General features: G+C 48.4%; 1 protein-coding gene across 4 annotated transcripts in view; it reads right to left on the reverse strand.

Annotated features, from left to right (window-relative positions):
- Positions 1–1,606: 1,606 nt before the first annotated feature.
- Positions 1,607–25,258, reverse strand: part of LOC115613795 — a 57,439-nt gene continuing 33,787 nt past the window's right edge. The window contains exons 4-5 of one of the 4 annotated variants that reach the window (XM_030499758.2): positions 17,179–17,232; positions 1,607–4,002 (exon numbers count right to left, since the gene is read on the reverse strand). In XM_030499758.2, coding sequence (XP_030355618.1) covers positions 3,874–4,002; positions 17,179–17,232 — 183 coding nt within the window. In that variant the 3' untranslated portion in view covers positions 1,607–3,873. Of the gene's footprint in view, positions 4,006–17,178; positions 17,233–25,258 lie in introns of all 4 variants that reach the window. The other 3 variants (XM_030499757.1, XM_030499760.1, XM_030499759.1) reach the window with 3 other exon arrangements.

The following is a 25,258-nucleotide window of genomic DNA, read 5'->3' on the forward strand; positions in this document are numbered from 1 at the left end:
ACCATGCTGGTGCTCCTGTCTGTGTCAGCAGTGGAGGCAGCATTTGCGCAAGGTGGTTTGGAAGCCACAGAGGTGAACAGCCCCACACTGACGTATGCCAGAGGCAGCAATGGGGCATAGTTGCCAGGGTCTGGCATCTGAATGAGACCAGTATCCTGAGCCGCCATTGTCAGCTTGTTTGGTAACTACAGCTGAAAAGTACCCATAAGATCTTTACAAACACCACTAACCTGCTGTCTATTAACTGTAAGTTGTCACCATATCAAGGATTATCATCACGTTTTACCACAAAAACTGCCCTGTTTTGTCATTGAGGCCTAGCTGCAGGGAGAGATGAGAGGTGGCCAGGACTGAATTTAACCCCAACACGTGTTGGGGAGCCAGACTACAGCCCAGGGTGCAGCAGAAGCAGCTCACCCAGCTGACTGCACACTGCAAAGCTTTATGCCAGCTTTCTGCCATTTCCTGCTCAACCCTGGCTTTGGCACAATAGGTGCCCATACCTTTGGTCTGGCTTATACAGGGCCAACACATCGCTCTCTATGCATTTATATACTTAAGAACAAGCTTGATCAGGGTTTGCGGAGCCATAGCGGCTACTGTGTTTCTGAACGGCCTCTAGGGCCCCAAAGGTGGGTGATGAGCAGTGAGGCTGTTTCGGAATAAACATCCCAGAGAAACACAATTGTGTATGGGAGGTATGAGAGCAAAGCCTTGGGAGAGCAGTGAGTCCACCTTACAGCTCTTGCAAAATGGGCCAAGGCCAATTAACTATGAGCTGCAGCTGACAGAGAGGGGAGGAGGATTTCAAGATAAGAACGATGGCAGGGAGCCTAGAGGAGATCAGAGCTTGAAGAGAAGGACAGAGAAGGTGTCCTGGGAATCGGTCTAAGTAGGACTGCTAAGGGAATTTAAGCTAGTATCTCTCAGGAGGCCTTGGAAAAGGAGACACAGGTAACAGCTTTGTGAGATGCTGGCTAAGATACAGAGCTAGGACTGCAGGGGAGAGACAGGAATTAGCTCAAGGAGATAGCGAGGGGTGGGGAATGCACATTACAAGTACCTGAGAGAGTTTTTAGAGCAAGATCCAGAGGAAGGTGATGGCTACAGTCATGCCATTGAGGAGCACAAGTACTCTGGTTGTAAACAAAAGGGCTGCTGAGAATCTTGGGATAGAAATGCAAGATGTGCTGAGGCTATAATTGCAAGTCAAAGACCAGCTGTGTAGTCACCCACCCTTCTGTTCTGGGGGGATGGAGACTTCCAGCCAGGTCACATTCAACCCTCAAGCGATAGGCAGGTGACTCAATAGCCAAAGCACCTTTTTGATAAGAGAACCACTAGTGAGGGCCAATATACCATATCGGGGCTAGCCCCAAAGGAAGCATCAGCACAGGGAGCTCCTCTTACATGCAAAAAGCCTGGCATTCATTTTTCCAAAGCTCTTGCTAGCTTGTTTTCAAAGCCATTCTCTTGCAGACATGGCCTGGGATTTGGGAGTGCTTGGGACTGGCAGTGCTGGGTCATAGCTCGCTTTTCTCCATCCTCTCCTATACCCCTGGCGCACAAACACCCAGACGGTGGCAAACAAGAGACCCGCCAGAGGTGTGAATATAGCAGCTGTTACACTTTATTTCATTGCTTTTTTAATTGTTTTTCCAATTCAAAAAGACAAGACAAGAAAAGTTACAAAAGTACTAAAAGGCATCGATATCGGCAGGACACCCCTGTGCTCCCACCTGGGGAAGGCAGCCTGCAGCACCCGTGGGCTGGCACAAACACAGCTGTGGGGCCGAGCACCTCAGTAGCTCTTGCTGAGCAAAGCCTGAGGCCACGCAGGGGCTGCTGCCCCAGCCATCTGCATGGGGAACGTGGCTCTTCAGGCAGGGACCACGTCTCCTGGGCACAGGGATTTGGTCTGAAGGGCCAATGCTTTCTGTCCTGCACTGGTCAGGTTGATCCGGCAGCAGTTAAAAAGCAGAGGTGTGCCATCAAAACAAGACAAGCAGAGTCTCTATAGGGGCAGGAGGATTCAGCACAGGAATTGGCCTCTCTTGGAAAAAGGGACTTCTTGCAGGGAGCCACAATGCTCTGCCAGAGGTACCTCACCAACAAACGCAAGCGCACCCTTGGAGGTGGTGCTCGTGCAGGGGGTGTCCCAGCTGTGGTGGCCTGCAGCCAAAGAGCAGGCAGAGCTGGGCAGCATCTGGACAGATGTTCCCTCACTGCCTTGCCCAGCTGCTCTGCCTGCCTGAGTGAAAGGCAGCTAAGAAGGGAGGAGGACAGAGATGGGGATTTGGGCCCCCGGGCCTCCACAGCCTTTGGGCTTTCCCCCAGGGTCTCAGTGAAGGGCCCAGAAAGCACCAGTGAGTGCTGGTTCACTGTGTAGCCTCCTAGTGGCAGCCAGGCTGACCACTGGTCTCATCCAAAGAGTGGCATCAAAGACCTCCATGCTGGGGCAGATTTAAAAACAAAAAATATTTTACTCACAGTTGCTCCTCTTGATCCAGGCAAGAAGTAAACTACTCACTCCCCCTTGCACTCAGCCAGATAGAGGCTCAAGGTGGGGAACACCTAGACAAAGAGGTTACTCTCTCTACCAGGTGCAGCAAGGCGAAATGGCTTGTTGCTCTGCCTCACCAAGAGAGGTAAAACCTTGTTCTATTAGCTGTTGCCTTGTGGCACAAAACACATACATGCCTCAAGGACAGATCCCAGTCAAACTCCAGTGGTAGTAAGGCCCAGCAAGGTCTCAATTGCCTTAGGACTGTATGGAGAAGTGTCCCACAGGTTCACTCGAACTCCCCTCCTGTTTCTTCCACCAGTAAGTGGCCACAAAACAGAGACCTCTTTCTTCCACTCTATGCTACATCTGGGAATACTTGTTCCGCTGATACAAGTGTACCTGAATTTACTAGCCAGGATAACAGGGGAGTGGAAAGCTTGCTGGAGACATTAGATTTGGTTGAGTTTGGTGATAACAGTTACTTTTAGCATCATGCTAGGGCAGCAGGGTAATGCTGTGAAGTGCTGCATATTCCAGAACACAGCCTCAGCAGAGAGGAAACTCAATAGCACAAAGTCACCCCCAAGTTCTTCTCTGTGATGATGCTGAGGGTGGTCACTGTGTTTTCTCAGATGGCTGAACACAGACCTTCCATTCCAGAGTTTTATTCTAACTCCCAATCTACAGGTGGGAGGCTCATGCCTCTCATTTCAATCCCCTTTTAGATGATATCACTGAGTTGCCAGCAGACCAGCTGGAACTCACAGCTAGATGTGCCTGTTACCTCCTTGCACGCCCCTGCTAGGGTCTTCCATTCAGAAGAGCTTGAGGTGAATGCAATTATAGCAATATCAAAGAGGGATCTTCTTGCTTTGCAGACAGCCCTGTATAGCCTGTCTCCAATCCTGAGCTCACTTCTGCGTGGGAAAAGGATCAGGTCTATAGCAAAGCACTGTAGACCCAGGCACTCTTGGGAAACTGGCTGGACTTGGTTTCACACCCCGACCACTCGTCCCCGCTGACAAATAGACCATACTAGCCGCCGAACCCCTCAGGAATATCAACTACCACCATCCCCAGGTTTGACATTGTCTTGGTGGCTGCCCTTGCCAGTTTGTGGACCTGACTGGTTTGTTTTGCCCTGAAAGACAAAATCTCTCCCTTTGCCACTATTCGGATATGGCATTGGTATGAAAACAGGCACTGCTGCAAAGCCATATGCTTCCTGCTGCCAGAAAAGCTGTACTGCAAAGAAGTGTCAATGTCCTCTTCTTCTCCCACCCATCCCCTTGGGTATCACCACCTCCCTTTCTCCGTGCCAGGCAGGTGGTTGGATTATAGTTCCTGAGGTTTTTGGAGAAACTCCTTCAGTAGGCACATGACGGTTCTTCCACTGGAGCTATAGGGCTCAGCGGCTTCAAGGTGCTGAGGGATCGGAAGGCAAAGGTGGATGGATCATACACGAAGTGGGGTGGTGGGCGGCCTCCATTGATGCTCTGCTGGGGAATAAAAAGAAGGATTAAGTCAGTGCTCATGCAAGCTGCAAATGGTAAAGTTCCCGCCTTGAGTGCTTGGTCTCTAATCCCTCTCTAGTACAATTGCACCTCCTTGAATGAGGTCATGCTTGTACTTGCAGCAAGTGCAACATAAGCTGTGAAGCTCTTTGCTTGTGTCCTTACTCCTACCCATTGAGAAAAAAGTGTGCATGTCCCACCTCCTCTAGGACTGAGATCCCTGGGATCCACATGCCCAGGACCCATTGCACCTGCAGCCACTAAGTGAAACAGAATATCCATGATGCATTCAGAGTCCCAGAGTCGGAACAGCAGCACTGCCAGAAAGTATCACATGGAAAAGCTAAATCCACATTCACTTGGCCTTGAAGGAAGATCTACTACACTTTTAGAGCAGGGAGATAAATCAGTCATCTTGGTCCTAATTTTCAACAGCTTCCAGTAAGGATTTACCAATCACCTCTTCCTTATAAAGTCCCAGACACACCAAAACTCTACAGTTTTGGCTCCAGACTCGAGAGTTCAATGAGGAATGGCTGAGAGATGCTCAAAGGATCCCACCCGAAGGTCTTACAGCCTTGTTTGTACCACTGTACCAGCCACCAAAGACCATTCTCTCCCCTTTTGCTCCCAGTGTTCAGAGCAGATCCAGAGTAAGAAGGCCAGAAATACCACTGCACTTCCTGCACTGCATGACAGGAGAGAAATGCTGTTCTTCCCTAGCCTCTGCTGGGACCTGCAGACCCATAGGAATTGTAGTGCCAAAGAAGTGATTCTGCTCTGTTAAATAGGAAGCGATTTCCTTCCGCTTCTTGGGAACTTTGTTTTGTTCCTTCTCTTCTGCAAGCACAAACACCAGGGCGGCAGCTGCTTCACACTCTTTGGCCAGGAGACGAGGTCTCATCACTTCATGGGCCAGCAGAGTATCTAATCATAATCCCATGGAGTTCATTTCCCAGGGATAGGAATGAGCTACTGTGAGTGTCACATGCTGGGAAGTTCAGCAGCTCAGAAACTCATGCAAACATCCCCCCCCCATCTCACTTCCATCACTGTTAGGAAGGGCTTTACCATTGTTTTCATGGAGGTTAGATTAGAGGAGATCTGACCTGGGCTCTAGCGTTATGTGCCTCCCTGCTCCCTCTCCTAGACATTTTCTAGCAAGACCCATGGTTTCCCCTGCTCAGCCTGCGCTAAGGGACTGCTCTTCAAAGAACTGGGCTTTTTAGGAACAATTACCAGCTCTCCAGTCTCCTCTAAGAGGTTCATTTTGGCACTTCAAAGTCAGGTCTATCAGCTGCAACCACAAAATGGCACAGCAAGGTGATGTTTTGATGCCACCTGTTTCTGTCCTGGCTGGGTTTTAACTTGTCATCATAGGACAAGCACATACAACTTTTCCAGAAAGCTGATCAAATTGCCAGGATCACCCAGTCATATCAAATTAGAGGGAGCTGTAGCATTGTGGCAGTGTCCAAGCCAGTCCCTGGGTGCTGCAGTCACATGCAGCAGGATCCAGGAGCCTCTGCCTCTAGGATCTTGGTCACAGCTGGGCCCCATAGGCACTTCATGTCAGAAAAGGGCCTCTTTAAACGCCAGTATGGGCAGCATGTTCCTGCCTAGTTGGTACCTCCTCTGCAAATTAAGATGGGCACTTGAGAATGGAAAATGCCAACATGGTGCTTGACATCATCTGCGCCTGGATTTTCAGCCAGCAAATCATGCCCTGCTACATCCCCCTGACACCTTGGCCAGCAGCATAAGAAACAAGAGAGGCAGATTTAAGGGCCTTTACTCAATAGCCACCTGCTGTGGGGTTATATATGGTGTGTGCTCTGGCAAGCCTCAGAGCTGGAGGGTAACATAGCAACCCCTATTCAAAGCTAAGGGGCAGAATAAATCAGCACATTTGTCCTTCTCCAGAGCAGAGAACGTCCCCTGCCAGTGCCAAAAGGGAATGGGAACAAAGAACCTGGCAGTCCCCTCCATTTTGAAATGCCAGACAGGATTAGGGAAGGCAGCTGAATCAGTTCATTTCTGGCACAGAGCAGATGAAGAAGAGGCTGGGGAAAGACGGGTCCAGAGGACAGACGAAAGTCATCCACAAAACTCACCAGGCTTTGGGTGGGGAGGTGCCCTGGGGTTTCTCTCTGGACCTTCTTCTGGGGCAAAGAGCCTTCCCAGGTACTGCAAGGGACACAGGCGCAGCACAAAGGCTGAGGAGAAGGACAGGGATGTGAGAAGACACAGGAGGATGTAGGGGTTCACGGTTCGTCAGGCAGCTGCAAGTAAGGCTCAAACTGCACCGATCCTGCCTCTTCATCATGGAACGTCTCAAGCAGCCACAAGATGATGTCTGGCTTTCAACAGCACAGCCACCACAATGGCAGGCAAGGGCAGGGTGAGAAGTGCCCTGCATCCTAAGCAGTAACAGGAGGATGCAAGTAATGCAACTGCCTTCATTCATGGCAATGCCTGGATCAATCTGCAGTGATTTATAACCCTGAGAAGTATGGGTCTGTCTTGCACCTCCTCCGTGACTGACAGGGCAGCACCTCTGCTAGGAAGAGTGAGCACCGGCACCAAATCACTCCACGCTCTTCTTGCAGAAGAGCATGTTTTCTTTGGAGCCTTATCCTGCTCTAGGGATGACCAGAGCTGATCTGGCTTAGTCCACAACACCATTTGGGATCACAGCATGTGGTGGTCTGGCTCTGATGAGTAGCACAAGGCAAAGCTCTGTAGATGTATTCCCAGAAAGAAGACGGATAGGGCTGACTGCCAGAGAGGGAAACATGTTCCTCCCACCCTATCATTTGGGCCAGCTGCCTCTCTGCAATGTGGGCAAGCGCCCTAGCTAGCCTGCTCTTTCCCTCGGGTGCCCAGTGCCAGCCTGTGATGCCTGGGACATCGCTCTGACTACAGAAGGCTGTTAGAGTAGTTGCTGCCACTGCAGCAGCTCCAGGGAGCTTGCTATAAATCTGCCTGACAGCCCCTGCTGAGCAACCCCAGACCAGCTCCTGCAGAGGATCCTCAGAGAGCAAACAGTCCACGCTTGACATTAAAGCCCGGTGCGTTCACTCTAATGGCATTCAGGCAGCTGGGTAACTTGCACAAAATGGAGCCTAATATGGGCCCTGTGCTAATGGCAATCATTAACTAGAGCCCTCAATCTGTTAGGCAATGTATTTACACAGCTGGAGAACGGCCTGAGACACGAGCACTCAGCTGCAGGCAGGAGGGCGCGCACGCTCTGTCACACGTGCCCATGCTCACTTGCACACGCTCACCTGCTCTCACACGCCTCAGGTTCTACCCCGGACACAGGCACTTCCCTGCTCGCTTGTCCACATCCCTCTGTGCACACACAGACCTTCTCCTGACTTGGAAATCGCAAGGAGAGCTGCCCCTGTTCATACAAAGCTTGTCCACTCACATCATAACTCAAGCCAAGCAGGGCCTGAACTCCACCAGCATCAGGGGACAGTCCAAGGGAGCACAGCTCATCACTTGCTTATACAACTGCCGGGAGCAGGAAGCAGTTTCAGTACCTGCAGACACCCGTGCTGCCTCATTGCACGCCTCATTTGAGCCAGATGAGCTCCTAAGGGACCTAGCTTGTATTACGCTATGCGCAGACCACCTTGGCCACACACGCTTCTTCCTCCATACACACTCTTGCAAACCTGTCACCAACTGCATTACCACCATTGAATACAGGTGGTAAATAAGCAACCAGGCTGGAAGCATATCTAAAGAACATTAACAAAGCAGCACACCAAAAGATGGTACAGGTAGCAGCCAGATGCAGGTGCCTCAAAGAAGACCAGTGAGATTAAACACCACAGAAGAAACGCAGGATTTCAATCATATTAGCAGCCCTCAGAAAACAGAGAAATGGGCAACTGCTTCATAAATCCATCTGTAACATAATCGTATATAACAGCAAGGAAAAACTACATAGGAAGAAGAAACAACAGGTAAAGGCTAAGTCTACTGAAACAAACCCACGTTCATTCTAGAAACCCATCCCTTACCCCTGTGAAGTCTGGGAAAATATCTCAAATGCAGATTGCGAAATAACTTAATTTTGGACACATGACTCCACAGAAGCGAGGTTCTTGTCTTTGGACAAAGCAGAAGCAAGCACAGCTCCAAGCATGCTTTCAGCTGTGGGAATGACAATCCCCACAGGAGGAGTAAATGAAGTTACCTAACACAACAATGTCTTAGAAGGGAGTGGTGTGCTAGGGGTGATACAAAACTAAGCCCTGCTTAATACTCTTTGGTCCTCTTTCATAAGAGCTCTAGTATCCTGGTGGGATTCAAAAATCAGATCAGCCTATGCACTCTGCCAACCCATCCCCTACACAGGTCCAATCCAGCACAGGAGTCCCTTCTTTTTCCTACCCTTGGGCCCTGGCAATTGGGAAATGCTGCTGAGCTCTGTTTAAAGGATGCTGCCTTCCAGTGGTGGATGCCTCTCAGTGGTGGGTGAATGATCCCTTTGCGGTCTGTAGCCTCACTTGTCAAAAGTCCTTTAGGATGAAAGGCACCATGTAATTGCAAGTTGTAAAGGCGCATCCGATTCTCACCACTGCCCTGTGTGGAAAGGAATAAATCCCCAGAAGAGCCTTGGCAAAGACAGACGCCTGCTTGTGATACTGCCTGTTTGAGACAGTTGCCTTGCTCGGGAGCAGATAGAGCCAGAGGTAGTACAGATGCTCAGGCAGGGCACAGAGAGAGTAAAGGCTGTCAGACTCCACAGTGGAGCATTTATAGGTACACTGCTTTTAATTCCACTTCATTCTCCTTCCTCTCACCTCTGCCAGGTGGTTAGAAAAGAAACTGATGACACTTCAACTTTGATATGTGAAACCATCAGCTGTGAGCAAGGGAAGGCAACCTTCATGCTTGCTCCTAGCTACATTCCAAACTTGGTTCTTGACCAAGCCACTTCCTCAGTTTCTCCTGTTCATAATACATACATGTCCTGGTTTCAGCTGGGATAGAGAAGTTTTCTTTCTAGTAGCCGGTACAGTGCTGTGTTTCGGATTTAGTATGAGAGCACCAGTGATAACACACTGATATTTTTAGTTGTTGCCAAGTAGTGTTTATATGAAATCAAGGACTTACAGCTTCTCATACCCTGCCAGTGCGAAGGCTGGAGGGGCACAAGGAGTTGGGAGGGGACACAGCCGGGACAGCTGATCCCAACTGACCCAAGGGATATTCCACACCATATGATATCTGCTCAGCATGTAAACTAGGGGGACATTTGGAGTGATGGCATTTGTCTTCCCAAGAAACTGCTAGGTGTGATGGAGCCCTGCTCTCCTGGAGATGGCTGAACACCTGCCTGCCAATGGGAAGTGGTGAATCAATCCCTTGTTTTGCTTTGCTTGTGTGCGTGGCTTTTGCTTTACTTATTAAGCTGTCTTCATCTCAATGCACGAGTTTTCTCACTTTTACCTTCCTCATCCCACTGGCTGTGTGGTGCGAGCTGCCAGAGGGGTTAAACCGTGACAGTACACCATAGTCAGGCAGCCAGGATGAACTAATTAACATCTAGGTGTTGGGACCTTCTGATGAGAGGTGATTTCCTTTCAATTACAGTCTTGCTTCAGGCAGTTTTCAAGAAATAGTGGCTGACAAGCAGGACTTGTCAGCCTGCTGCTCCAGTGGAGCAGCAATTCACATTTAACTGCTTCTTCGTTAATTCCAGTAGGGCCTCTGACAATTTATTCCAGCCACAGACCTGCAGCAGCTCAAAGCTTAACTTCTCAAAGGCAAGCCTCTTTCCTTCTGAAAGTCTCTCCTCCACATCCAGGTTCACATACAGCTTAATTTCAGGGGATAGTTAAAAGATAAACCATAACAGAACTTCATTTTAAGACTATTCTCCCTTCTCTTCCAAGAAAAGGGTCAACTCCAAACACTGTTCTGACAAGGAAAACAAAACTCTGCAGTTAGCATTGTTTCCCTGTGTTCTCCATTACCCTTCCCTAAAAGGCTGAAAGGGCTGTCATCCTCCACCAGCGTAAGGCTGCCCACCGACTTCCTTCTATGCAACCACATTGCAGAGAGCAGTTCAGGAGTTTACAATCACGTCACTGTTCCTCTCTGAAAGGAAAAAACCCTTAAAAATCTATCAAACATTTGCACATGTGTGCACAGAGCTGTCAGGTGGCAACTACCACACTTAGAGACGTGCCACCAGACAGACACCACTGAACTTTTTGGGAAGGTACTTCAAAAGGCCTAGCAGATGCTTTCTGGTCACTTGCCCAAAAGCAGAAATAAGCCAGTTTCAGCGACGGGTCCCTCCTGGCAGCAGTGTGGTAAGCCTTTCTTCTCCTCTCTCTCACACATCTTTGAGATGTGTCTCTGAGAAAGCTGTCTGCAAGCTTTGATTTGACAATCTGAAGGAAGGAGGCTGCATGATGAATAGGGACAGATGGGTCATTCAGAGGGGCAGGCTGTCAGTGCTCCCTGGCCAACCTGAGGAACTCACTGCTTCAGGGTCCTGGTGAAGGTCATGCTCTGAAGGCCACACAAATCTCTTAGGAACAAGTGAATGAACCCATACTACCCCTACTACTGTGTCTTCTCCCCACTTTCTCTCCCTTTGATACAAAATGGCCTGTGCTTCCCTAAACACACCTGCAGCAGTTCCTGCACACACCGCAGGGTCTGTGTGTGCCTGAGTGGTATGAAGAGTGGGCATGAGAGGAGCTCCGAGCAAGCACAGACACACACAGAGCACAATCTGACCCTAAATCAAGAGTTTGTACCCAAGTGACACTACCTTTTCCTCTCTTCCTTCCCCACCTTCCCCTTCCCTCCCTGTGTGGCAGGAACGTGTTCCCTCCAGAGGGATCGCAGTCAGCTGCCCTCGCAGTCCTCCTCCCTTTGGGCCAGGAACCCCAGGCACCATGCTTCTCACACAGCCGGCACATGGTGCGTACTTGGGCATGTGCAGCTTCCAGTCTGGATGAGGCCAGGACAACCTGATCCCCTGTGGCCAGACAGGCTGGCACAGAGCAGCATGCAGCTTTCAACTTAAAGGGAACCCAAATTAAAACTGCAAAGTGAGTATTAATTACCCTGGCATGAGCAGGCTGCAAACACATGCTGACACAGTGTGCTTGCCTCTGGACAAACCACCCCCAAGTGCAGGAAGTGGGTGTGTTATGGAAGAGGTGTGCAGGAAAAGAGGATTACAGCTGTGGGGATTGGGAGAGGGAATGGGTGCCAGGTTCCCACAGACACGCGAGCAAAGGGGTGTGGGGAAGAACTGCAGTGGGCCTGGATGTGGTGGCAGAAGATGTGCCTGATGTGCCATCTTGGACTCGAAGCTCTGACAGAAAACAGTGGCAGAGCCACCGCGACCCTCTGCCATCCCCTACCCCTCTCTCTCTGCTCTACCACCCAGGTGTGACCCAAAAGTCACCAAATCCATCCCCCTCTCTGTGAAACATGCCTTGTCACTTCCCAGCCCGTTGCACCATGGTGCTGCCAGCCACAGCCACCACCACTACCCAGGGCTTCCCCAGCAGCAGCTGGTCACTGGGCTGTACCTCTGTCCTAAACCGCTTTCTACCCTTTCCCCACACCCCCCTTCTTAAACCAGACCCACAACCCACATCAGACCACAGAGCAAGGACAGCGCTGAGAATAGGAATAGGAAGGATATCAGCCTCCTGACTCACCAGCCACTCTCTACTTCCACAGTGCTGTCTGGATTATGAAGCTCTTGGTTATTCCACAACATCCCTTTGGCAAGCACTTACATGATTTAACGGGTGCAAGAGCACACATGGCAGGATTTTACGAAAAGCAGGCAGCAATAAAACTTCTTTAAGGAAGCAGAAGAGAGAGACATGACAGTGCCTCTTCTGGCTGCTATGGACAGGCTGAAGGCTGGTTAGCCTTTGCCATTAAATACAATAAAAGCAATGCTAAATAAAACAATGTCTAGAGCCAGATGCTTGGGATTGTTTTTAACAGACAGAGGCATTCCCACCTTGGCTACACTGGATGCAGAGGAAACTCTAGACAAAGCCTTTTGTCAGGAATTATTTGCACTAAGAGCTGAGGCTCTCCAGCTATCACTGCACAGAGACCCTCAGCGGGCAGCTCAGTGGCTGGGTTGGGAGCATGGGGGGAGCTGGTTCTCCCAATAAGCAAATGGATATTCATATTCTCACTTTGCCGAGGACCTTCTCCATTTTGCTCAGCACACGTGTGCCTATCAACAGCAGACAGGAGCCCACCTAGGGAACCAGAATACTTAAAACCTCCATGAGCAGCCTCTGCCCAGCAAGTAATACAAGGATGCGACTGGCCGGGGAGATGAGTCTCTCTCATTGCTTCTGAAGGACAGGTTCAGGTTTAGGCACCCAGTCGCACACTAAAAACAACCAGGACAGTTTGACGAACTGTTAGCAAGCTGCAGTTTGGGCTCTCTGCTGCCTGAGATGTCAGAGCTGTTTGTACTGCATGATACGGCATGAATAAAGACACAGCTCAAGGTACGTGGTTTGAAGATCAAAGTCCAGACTTCAGGCCTCCTCACAGTGTCTCTCTTTGACCAAGTACTGGTTTCTCAGTTTAACTCTGCCTCTGGGATGCTATATTTAGCAATATTGCAAAGCACATTGGGAGCCTGTGATGGAAGGGGCAACATACATGTGTGTGTATGCACACACAGTCTTCTGACTTTTTAGAAACTCTAACCTCATGCTGCGTGGCCAGAACCAGAGGTTTGCACCAACACTGCTCTGTCACCCAGCCCGCCTTGCATTTGTGAATAGCTCTGCTATCTGCCAAGAAGGCTCAGGACAGCGTATGAACTGCTCAGCTCCAACCTGAAAAGGTCCCTTGTTTTAGGAGAAGAAAACCTAGCACGTTTCTGCAGTGGCCTTTTAGGATGCAGATGCAAGAGATATAAGACAGGGAAGTCATTCCAGGGATCTGGCCTCTGTCCAAGCTGAAGGCGTTCTCAACATTGATAAGATCAAGGCAAGAGCACAAGAGGTTTATGTTCCGATTTAAAATTCTTATTTTTACATAGCAGAAAACATCTCTCTGATCAGCCAGCTTATCAGATTGGCCTTGAAATCCTTACTCCCTCTCTGCCTGCCCCAACAAGAGCTCTTGAGATACCCAGGGGCTTGCCAGTTGGGTCTTCTACCCACCTGCTGCTGCTGAGATAAGCCCAGCTCCACTGGTCCCATTCAGAGACTGCACATAGGAATTTGTGAAGGAAGAACAAGAACAGATGAGTGTCTTGTAACCCTCATCCCAAAAGGGCCTGGAGAACTGAAAACTTGTGGTATTACAGAAAGACTTTGGAAGTGGGTCTCTGCATTCAGAGCTGGCTCCAGCTGACCAAGCCTGGTCCAAGGCAGAGGCAGTTACCTGTGAGCACGTGCACATACAGTCATCCTTCCAGTGCTAAGGAAGTGTCTCCATGCAACACCCAGCTGAACCATGCCAACATGCTCTGGATGCTAAAATACCCATACATGCGCTGTACCCATCACCCACACCTACAGCCTTGCTTCCAGTTACAGACATCCCACCAGCTGACCAGGCCTGCACACACACACATTGCCCACCTCACTGTGCAGCACACGCCAAGCCCTCACCTTGCACTGACACGTGCTATGCTACACATATCTACTATGTACAGATCCATACTTCATACACACACTGTCACCTCCAACTGATCTCTGCCCGCAGGGGCTGGTTCTCCTGTTCCATTATCCTTTATTGGGGGGGAACAGAAGCAAGATTTTTTGAACATTATTTTCTCTTCACTATAAGCCCTGACCTCGCAGAGCTGCTATTCTCAAACACATTTCAACACAACTGCGCTGCTGGACATTTGGGAAGTTTATTGATCTCTCTGCCTTAATCTGTTTAAGTTCTTAGACTTGTCACATTGCTGTCCCATCATCCCTCTTAAGAACTGCTGAATGAGTAGAAAGGTTGTAGCCTGACACCACCTCAGCTGCCCCATGGGAAGCTGAAGGGAACTGCGATAAGGTGACACCTTAGTGTTAGAATAGCACGTGGAGAAGCAAAACCCAGCCTCGGTCACCTGATTGAGAAAGACTGGAGCCATGAACATTTCCAAGGGCTGAAAGGGCTTTCAGTGCCAGAGAGCAAAGACACTGCCACTTCATCTCACCTTCCCATGGGAGACTCTTCCAGCAGAAGAGGGAGGAAGAGCATAGCTGGGATGATGCAAGAGGGAGCAACACTGTGCATCCTGACATGCCAAAGCCCCGAGATGTCACGGCACCGAAAATATCAGCCAGAAGGAGGATATTTTTAAAAGCACTCATTATCTCACAACCATATGAAACACTGTCCTCAGCAAGGACAGGATTAAATGATTCACTGATTACTAGCAGGTCACTGCCATCATCGGCCCCACAAAGGAGGGAATAAGCATAATCCTTTCTCCTTCACTCTATCCAGCAGCAGAACTACAGGGAGAAAACAGGACTCCTTGCTTCAAACCCCTGGCATAAGCCATTAGGTAGCCAGCCTGCTCCTCACAAATCAGTTCACTCTGCATTTCCATCCAGGTTGTACGCTGTCTGAATGCCACTGCCCACTTCAGTTCAGGAAGAGACTGCATGCTCTTTACCTATGCTAAAACAGGAGCCCCTGTGCATGAGGGCTACAGCAACACAAGCAAACTGGTTCACATGGTGATGCTTCCTGTTCAGACATGCAGACAGTTGCCCAGTTCCTCCTATAACAGCTCATCAGCCCATTTGCTCTGAGATACCTGTCTTCATTTCTTCTACCCTCACCACAACGGCAAAGTCCCGACGCTGAACCTCTGCACCAGACCCCCGCAACAGAGGACCAAGCCTTGCCTCCTGCTGTCATCCTTTGTAAAAGGCTACATTCGGTGGGGCCACAGAACAGCCCTCCCTGAACTAAGGTCCCTAGTGTGCTCTGACTCCATTACTGAATGCTAGGAAAGAGCCAGAAATCACAGAATGTGAGGGTGACAGGCACCTCTAGGGATAGGCAAGCTCCTCAAAGCAGGGTAAGCAAGAGCACACTGCCCAAGATCTGCATGTCCTGGCATGCACTGACTATCTCCATGACAGAGACTCCACATTTTCTCTGGGCAACCTGAATTCCCTGTGTTTCAACTTGTGCCCATTACCTCTTGTCCTGCTGCTGGGCAACACTGAGAAGGAACCCTGTGCCAAGCATGTCTTAGTGGCTGGATTGAGATTTCCCTTCATATGACAAGAGCACAGCATCATCCTTCAGAAGTACTGACTTCTCTCAGCTGCTTCCAGAGCTGAGGCACCTCAGCAAGGTGTTCTGCCACAGACCTGCTGCCTCCTAAGCTAGATACACTTGCAATCACTTTAAAAAGTGGAAGCAAAAATGGTCCTTTACCTAATGACTCTGCCACCACGACAGACCATCAAGAGACGCTGAGGTATCATATGCTATTGTCATGGAAACCACACGAGCACCTCAGGTAGAGATGCACTGTCCCAGCTTGGCAGGGTTGGCCAGAGAAGCATGGATTCTGTGCCATCTGTCAGAATAGTGTGCTCTCAGTTTCTGCTGTTTATTTTAGTGCGAGCTGACATGGGCTCAGCAGGGAGCAAAAGGATAATTTTGCCTCTCAGATTCTCCAGGGGCACAAGAGTAGCTGCAATAATGAGCTCAAGGTGTCAGAGGAAATCATGCCACTGAGGCATCACTGGAACCCCAGGGACTGACACCGAGCAACACTGGAAATAGCTGAAAGCCCAGGGACACCCAGGAGAAACAGTGAAAGCACATGGGCAGGCATAAAGGAAGGCGATAAACAAGTTGCACTAAAACACTGCAGCAGAATTAGACTGTCAGTAGGTCTGAAGGACAGGCACAGTATGGGCAGAGCTAACGGGGCACAGGAGGAGACAGCTCTGCTGAAAACAATACAAGCAGGAGCACAAGAGATGATGACAGATCAGGATTAACTGTGCAATCAGAAGTATCAGGGCACTTCCAGTCCTGCTGGAAGACAGGACTGAAGTGCCCTGGCAGAAGGCATATAAGGGAGTTGAAGAAATACTGTCCAGCCCTGCACAAGGTTCTAGCCAGCCCAACCTGCTCCTCCTCCTCTCAAACACCAAATTCATCAACAAAGGGGTAGGGGCACCCAACAGCATGCCCATAAACAGAAGCACTTCCAGGTGCACAAAGGCATCAGTCCCATTTCCTGCTGGGCAAGGTATAAACCCTGAAGGATCCTGGTCTGTCATTCATCCCTCTTGCAAGACTATAATTATGCAATGGAAGTAGCAGCTTTATCACAAAGGATATCTGTTTTCTTCATCCTGACCTGTTTTTGCCTGTGTATCACAAACATGGGGAGCATCATATGGGGCTCAGTGGACTAAGGCACTTGTTTTGGCTGCAGCGTGCAAGGTCACAGACACATCTCCCTCAGCACTATCCGGAACTGACCAAAAGAACGCCAAGGTACCCACGAAAGAGACAGGCTGCCTGAAAAGCCAGGGGGTGAGGTGCTAGAGACAGAGACTCAGAGGTACAGGCAGCACAAACTACAAGCAGGAGAGTTAGGCAGACCTAGCCCTGCCAGGCATGTGTGTGCTCAAGAATGGGAGATGCTCAGACACTGCAGTGTCAGCCCAGCTACAAAGCCACCCAAGCAATCGAGCCCTCTCACTTGCCATCGTCCAGTCCCACATCCCATGCAGTTCTGCAGGTATAGTCCCTTTTCTGCAGCTGTCTGCTCAGTACCTCTCAGCCCTACCAAACACCACTTGTCACCTCAGATCAGCAGTTCCCTCAGCCAAGAAGGATCCAAAAGACACCCTACAGGACAGTTATGCATAGCTGTATGAGCTCACAGCAGGGAATGCAGAGTTTCACTCCAAGCAAGCTTCGAGCCCACAGTCTCCAAAATGGAAAAGCCGATGTATTATTAGCCGCATCAGCACCTAACCTAAATTACAACTAGCAACTTTTGTTATGCAGCTGATCAAGCCACAGGAAACCTCCAGAAATAATCTTTTGGGTGTAGATATTCAAAAAGAATCACCACATTTAGATATATGTGGAAAGATGAAGGAACTGGACCAGAAAAGGGCAACTTACACGAATTTTAATTACTCTAGTCTTCGCTCCACAATTCTTCTTAAGCAGCATCTTCTGAAAGAGAAGTAGAATCCAGGGATTAGTAGAAGTAGCATGAGGCAAGAGAAAGAGGGAGGTTGCCAGGAGTCTCTTTTCACCAACATTTAATTAGCAAACAAGATGGATGGATGGTTAGGTGAGATATGAAAGGCTAAGAATTACTAAAGGTGGCCACCATTTAATCAGCTTAACCTGAGACTGTCTCACCCAACCTGTACAGTCCCTTGGCAGTGGCTGACACCCTGGGATCTGAAAGAACGTACAAGAAATTCCACAGAGAAAGAGATGGAACAACTGCCTAAAAGGAAGTTTCTTCTTTCCTGTCAATTAGTGGTTAGACTTTGCCCTGAAGCAGGTGAATTTATCTTCCTTTTATGAAGAAAAGAATAATCTATTTAATGTAAATGTGTATGTTCTCACTATTCAATAGCTATTTTCATTATGTTTGTCCATTTAGAATTAAAAAACAAGGTAAAAAGCACCTGCCCACAGTCCTACATACTGCAATGGCCATTAAAGTTGTCATAACATGATCTGTACAACTTAGCAAACAGGATATACTTAAACCAGCAATTACTCTGTGTAACTACAGAAATAAACAGGTGAGTTACAGCTTTATCCCAGTTCTGAGGCAGTGCATTGGAAGTTGGCAAGTGAATAAAATCACTCCTTCCCCTCAAAAAAATTCCAAAAACTGACTCAAAGTGGAAAAACAAGGCTTTAAGAGAACAGTTTTTCCCATAAAAAAATACTTCAACTGCACTTTTATAGCAAAAAGCTTGGTGACAGAGGCATCTCAGGAAGAAACTTCTCCATCACCTTTTGAAATAAATAATAGATTTTCCTAGCTCCTGACTGTTTTCAAAGAATAAATTAGGTTGGAAAAGACCATTAAGATCAGCAAGGCCACCACTAAACCATGTCACTAAGTGCAAACTGATCTCCCTCATGGCTGCCTCTCATGACCTCCAGTCACAGCCTCCCCTCGTCCGCCCCCTCATAGTGGCCCACACTATATAGCTGCAAACCCTGCCCCTCATCTCCCCTCCAGATCTCCCCTCATGGCCACCTCCCACTGCCCGTGGCAGCCCCTGCTCTCGCCTCACAACCACCCCACCAATCCCCTCATGATCTCCCCAGCTCTTCCCTCACGATATCCCCTCACCCCTCATGGCTGCCTCTCCTGTCCCTTCATGACCTTCCCTCATGGCCACCCCTGCTCTCCCCTCACCTCTCATGGCTGTCCCTCCTGTCCGCTCACAATCTCCCCTCTCAACTGCCCCAACTCTACCCTTTTCCAGTTGGAAAGCTGTGTTAAGTGTGGGAAAACACTCCTCCCATCCCACGCTTTAACAAAGTGACTGAAGTGTTTTTCAGAGTAAGTTCTTCACACAGAAGACCTATGGAAAGGAGTTCCACCATTTTACCAATACGGACCTTTCAACTTCCTCGCTCCTTTTGTTTGCAGTCTTCCTGCTTTTGCCAGTAGAAGACAAGATAAAAGCAACACAGTAACAGGAGCCTCGGAAACTCAAAAAGCTTAAAAAAAAAAATAAATACACAAACAACCCAATAAAACTCAGAACAAACCCCCAAACTGAAGGCCACAGCAGCTTAGATCAAAGTATGTATTATTTTTCCAGTAGAAAGTACTGCTGAGACATGGGGAGAGAAGTCCCGTTCCTTCACCACCTCTGTCATTCTACACCCCATAAGCACATTTTTGCTGCCCAAAGCTCGGAGGGGGAGTTGGAGACCCATCCATCATTTCTACACCCATCAGCCTCTTTGATCTAAAGTCCAGCCCTCAGCACACTGACATGCCTGCAACGGAGAAGAGCCATGCAGCGCAGCACGTCTTGAAACTTGTACATAGGTGGTTAGGGGCCTGAGGAAAGTGCATTTTGCTGTCCAAGCATGCATAGGGGAGAAGGGAGGTGCTGCAAGGATTTTGAGCTTTTTCTCTTAATCCTTCAGCAGGTGAACCCTAATGCCATCTTTGTACAACAGTAGCCATGCCTGATGCCTCTGTCCCCCGGTCTTACCTGGCAGGTTTCTAACCTCAAAGGACCCAACAGTTCTTTGCACAAACCATGTAGAAGCAGACAAAGGGAACTGCTGAACTGAACTAATCCTGGCCTGTGCTGTCCATCTAAACAAGTAATTCTCTGGGAATTCCTATAATACAACATGGGGCTCCGTTCCCAGCCAGGCTGCAAGACAGTTATTGTAAGGCTTTGTAAGTTATTGTAAATCACAGTATTTACTGTGAGGTTACTGTCTTTAAGATCCCCCATGACCACACAGTGAAAAAGACTGAGGAGGAGAGAGAACGTGGTGGGAGTGACAAAACCCAGGCGTGCCAGGAAGGACAAAGTGAGGAGTTGCGAGATCTTGCAAAGTTTTCGTCTCTCTGTGTTTCCTCTAGACTGCTGTGAAATGTTGGCTGGTGGGGAAGAAGGTTAAGCTAGATAGCTCAAGCCACAAGCCCGATGGTGGGATAAAATGTGTAAGACAAAGTAGGGTTGAGCAATTAAACTGGAGTCCTGATTCTCAGTTTCCAAGCCCCATCCTTTAGGGGAAGCACACTGTTACAGCAGAACATACCCTGCTGCATCCCATTTGACTACAAGCTGCATGACTCTAGGCAAGACTCTCAGGTTCTCTAAGCTCCTGTAAGATGAGCTTTCCAGTGGTACTTGGCTGAACCCTCAAGGATGGAACAAGGCTGTGACACCAAATTCCACACTGCCTCCGTAGCACCACAGTATCCTCAGCTGAAAGGGGAAAAGTATCTTTAAAGATAACCCTGTCAGCCAGGTGGCAAGCATACCACCTTCCAGTGCAGTCCAGAAGGGTCCAATGCCTAGTGAGGTCCCATCCACAGATCCTCTGGTGACTCCATTACAGTGCAACAAAAGACATTATTTCCTAAGTATAAGTTGTCAACTATAAGAGGCAGCAAGATCTTAAATTTAGTCATCCTGGTCTTCTACTAAGATACATAGGGAGGAAAAACAGACACAACAATTACAAGACAACAACTAAGACTGTCTGAAAAGTTTGAACTAGCCCATGGGAAGGTGGATGGATGGACAACCAGCCAACTCTACCAAGAGGAATTCAAGTGCTCAGCTATATCCCGAACCATGTATTTCTGGCAGAAAACGAGGTGCTCTTTTAGCAATGTGATGAGTTTTAACCATATGAGGATCTTACCACTATCTGCACTGTTGCTACAGTTCAAAGAGGTTGCAACGTGCAGCAAGAGCACGATGCCATACATAATTTTTGTTAGTTAATGGAGATCTTTGGTGTGCCTCTTGATGGACTTAGTAGTAAAACACAGACATGACATCCCTTCATCTACAGGCTGTAAAACTGGAGCATACGCCTCAGAGGAAAGTCTCTGGAACTGCTGGATTTTCCTGCTCCCACTTAGACTGGAAGAGGAGCAAGACCATTTGTGCCGTACTCTTCCAACTTCACTGCAAGATCCCAAGATCATCATAACAGACAAAACAGAGGGAGGGAGACGGTGAGCAATCCAGCCACATGATCCTGAAGCTGAGAATGAATAAACAGAAGGCCAGTTATCAAGTGTTATTCTATTTAATCATATTGCTTCCACCTCACTTGCAGCAACACACTTGCTGCACCCAGCACAGTAAAGCCATGCTTCACAAAAAGTAAGTCGAGCATCTTTGTGTGGTTTTCCATCCCTCGGTTTTCCCTTTCCTTGCCAAACCTGAGCGCAGACTTTCAGTCGGGGAAGCTAAAATGCAGTGCTGCCTAGCAACAGCCAGGGACTTTCCACAGCAGCCTCTCCTCATCCTCCCTCTGGAGACCTCCACGTCACAAGTCAGCCATGAGATGCAGCAACTCATTAACTCCTATTTACACAGATACAGGGCAGAGCTGAAATAACATTTATTTGGCTACATGACTTGCAGTAGCCTAAAACCAGGAGAAATGGCCTATGAGAAAGGTGACACATTCAGTTTAGTAATTATGTGATTGTTCCTAACTACTAGGCCAATCTGGAAGTGCAGTTTTGTTTCTGAGTTATTTTTTGGGTGCTATGACAAGAGCAGAGATTTGCTGAAGGTCATGGAGAACATTAGTAGCAGAGCTGAGAATAAACTGTAGGATTTGGTTTCTGAGACTCTTTCTTCCACCTGCAGAAAAGGAAATGGAAGAGGCAGCGTCTGTGCTCAGCCTCCTTATTTCACTTAAAAAGTCCCTCCTGTTGGTCTCTGACAGAACTGCTGGCATCAGAGCTGAAGCCTACAGCTTGGGAGCACTATTATTTACATGAAGGAAAGTTTGTTTTATGATCTTCTACTTAAAAGGAGGAAATGACATGACTAAGGAAATGTGGAAAGTCTTTTTGAGGGCACAAGAGTTATGTGTCTCTCTAAAAATAAGACTAAATTGGAACAATTTGGGTTAAACTGCCAGAAAACAGCAGAATCTGGTCAGCCTAAGAACCCTCCCACCAGTCTCACCTCCTGTTATACAAATACTTTCTGTTTATAACCCAGTGACTGTGTCCTAGATTCAAAAGAAAGTTGCAGGGACTGGAAATGATCCCTTGAAGGGTTACACATTTACTGAGTAACATGTGATAATGAACCCCTGAACTGGCACATGTGGCTTTGCTGCACATTGCTGCCTCATCAAAATACCACATTCAGTGCAGAGATGAACCACCACCCCTGCTTCTCTCAGAGCACAGCTCTAGTCCAGCCTTGCTTTAGCAGAGATCTCTGATTAAGCTCCAAGTCCTCTAACACTGACTTGAGCAGTAATGAACTAACCCAGGTGTTAAGTGCTGCACACATGTATTTGCTTATGCGCACAAGCTCCTGTATCCAGATCTACTGTATAATCTAGATGACTGTAACAGATATTAACAAAATGTAGGTATTCTTAATGCAAGGTCATTCTAGGAATAGTGAACTCCTCAAGAGGGATGAATTTATGTCACACTACTGCAGTTCAAAACTAAATATTTAGAAGTCTGCCAATGAACGGTTTAAAGGCAGGCATCATAGCTTAATATTTAAGAGTTTGAACAATCTCTTAAATCAGTGTACAATGCAAAATATCAGTTTATATGTTAATAAGCACCTTTCATCTTACATCTGCTTTTCATGTGCACGTTTCTATTTTTAGAATGGTTTCATTTTCACTACCTCCATAGGACAAAGCAACAGTTCTGTCTAAGGAAGAGGGTTTATTTTTATTTAATTTTATTATCTGGTTGCAGTTTTAAACCTAAGGGCCTGTCTAGAGTTGGATGCTGTTTAATGCTATCATTTTTTTCAGAACAGTTTAGTCTATTTCACATAAGAGAGCACAGGAACTCTCAAGTTCAACTTATTTAATTTACACCAAATCAGCACACTTTGCCAAATGGTCCATACTGATACACAATCAGCTTTGCTGTGACTGAAGAATTTTGCACATATTTGCACTCATTTAATGAAAAAGATTTCAAAAGTGAAAAATCTGTTTCAGTAACTGTACTGCCACTTGACTCAGAGACCAGACTTTCAGAAGAACATGCAAGCAGGCCAGAAGTCTGCCTTTCGTTAGTTTTCCTGAGGACCCTCCACAGACAGGCTCTTTCACTTTGACTGAAGACATTGATGTGTCTGTCACTTGCTGACATCTTAAAGCTCTTGACAGGATAAAAGGTTAAAGCAGACCAAGTTTTTAGAAGAAGTCTTCTCAGCTCCATAACTCTTGCTTTACTTCCACGCTGTTAACTCTACCAGCCAGTTTCCCAGTTGTCCAGAGCCTTCCACGAGCAGAGCAGACCAAGCTTGAATGTCTATCACAGAAAAAATATACGTAGAAACAGACTGATGATGCTTCTTTGCTCAACAAGAACTGAAAGAAACATTGCAACAGGAGTAGAAACTGTGCTCTAAGTCATAGCAGAAGGCTGATGTGAAAGGAGAAACCATGCCCGGTGATGCGATGACTATAAAGAATAAAAAATGACAGCAAGGCAGTGAAGCAGCTCCATGGCCCAATAAGCAGAGTGCTGAAGGGCCCTCAACAAGATGCCTCTTGTGACAGGGAGGTGAAGCGGACACCAGTGCAGAGGCAATGCCAACATGTGAGCTCCAGCCCAACGCCACTCCTGGTGCATGCGCTGAGTTGGCCAGGGGAGCACAGCCCCATGGCCCTTCTCTCCTGGGAAAGCACTGGAGAGCAGGGAGCCTGCCCGACTTCCTTCCCTGCTGGCCCCCAGTGCCTGGTTTGGGCCAGGAGGTGCAGCCTTCCCCACCACCCCACTGCTGAACACGGCCTGTCCCAGCCCACCGCTGCTGAGGCAGGAGAGCGCGCGGAGGGTTAAGGCGCAGGGCAGGAGCGCAGCTGCAGCGCAGTGGGCAGATGAGGTCAGGGCACTGCACAAAGTGGCTATTGTGCAGCACTGTGGCTGCAGGCTTCTGCCCGACCAAGGCCCATCTCCGTCCCACCGCGTGGCATGGGGTGGATGGCCCGGGGGACCACAGGGGCAGGAAGCCGACAGCCGCTGGACGCCAGACAGAGGTGACACTAAAGTAAAGTATACATGCAAGCAAAGTAGCAGCAGCCTCATGGTACCAAGTGGAGTATTTCAGCAGAGACCTTTCTACAGCATAGGCTGAATTAAAGGAAGGGGATCAGCCACCTCCAAAGGCAATGCTCCCACAGACGAGGCCCCAGCCAGAGCTCAGTGGGGATGCTGAAGCTTTCAGTCCCCCCCTGACCCAATAGCTCCAATGCCTCTGGGCTGAAACACCAGAGCCCAGTGCTCTCTGCCTTTGCAGACATCTCCCACACAGACGAGCAGCGCTCCATGCCCATGTGGCAGGGCACAAGGGAGCCAGGCCATGGCTCCTGTCCCTCCGCCAACGCGGTGATGGGTACTCTGCAAGGGGCAAAGTTGGCTCTGCCCTCCCAATCGGTTTAGGAGGGTAACAAGCAAAAACACTTTTAAAGCTATTTTGTAGGTTGATTTTGGACTGGGTATTTAAATTCCTTGGCACTGAGCAGTGCTGCTAGGGCACTGGCATCACCTTTTAGCTCTGCAGTACAAAAACTGTAAGGAAGGAGAAGGTCACAGGCTCCTCCTCACTGCTGAAAAGCTGAAGCAACTCCAGCTGACCTTACCCCCCAGCCAGGGTCACAGGCATACATGACTTTAATCAGCAGAGAAACAAGGGAGGCAGGCCTTCCTAGCTGTCGCTCAAGGGTGACAGCTTCCTGCCCAGCCCCTACAACACCACAGCACCATGAGGGCTGCATTTCACCCACAGCCTTAAATCAGAGTTATCATCTGTCAGTCTGCAGACTGCTCCACCAGAAGTTAAAGAGCCTCACAGCACTTTAAAATACAGGCTAATTCAAGTGGTTTGGCCAACAGTCTCCTCCTACGAAAACAAACTCCAGCACCCAAAGACTAAGCTGTGGTAATGCTGTGGAATATCCTGAAAAGCTTCTGAACTCTTTAGAAAGTTCTTTCTATTTCATATTCAGTTGAATTAGTCATTAATGCTTCTTTTGCAACATTTACCCTCAATCTGCCTTCAAAACATCAATACATTTGGTCTTTCAATACCATCATAAAGGGCCCCCGACTCTATCAGACACAGGAGCCCCAGTTTTCCAGGCAGCACCTCTGCCAGCAAGTGGCACGAATCCACAGCCTCTGTATAATGCAAACACTGACCACTTAGCGCCTCTGGACACAGCAGCAGAGGAAATGCTGACTAGTAAGTGATCATTAAGAACAAATTCAAATTAAAAAGAAAAAAAAAATAAAACAAGACAAGGCCTTACAAAAAAGTGTACTGCAGGGACTTGCCTGAGATCACACACTCAGGTGGACCATGAAAACCACACTAAATTAACTTCTGTGGTTATTGAAATCCCCTCTAATCACAGTGTCATTCATCACCTCATTTTGTGCACTACTAGGAGTGGTTCAGCTGTCACTGCTTAAGAGGAATGGGTGAAAGCCTACAGCAAATACAAAATGGCC

The sequence above is a fragment of the Strigops habroptila genome, chromosome 10 (genome assembly GCF_004027225.2).
Source record: "Strigops habroptila isolate Jane chromosome 10, bStrHab1.2.pri, whole genome shotgun sequence".
Lineage (NCBI taxonomy): Eukaryota > Metazoa > Chordata > Aves > Psittaciformes > Psittacidae > Strigops > Strigops habroptila.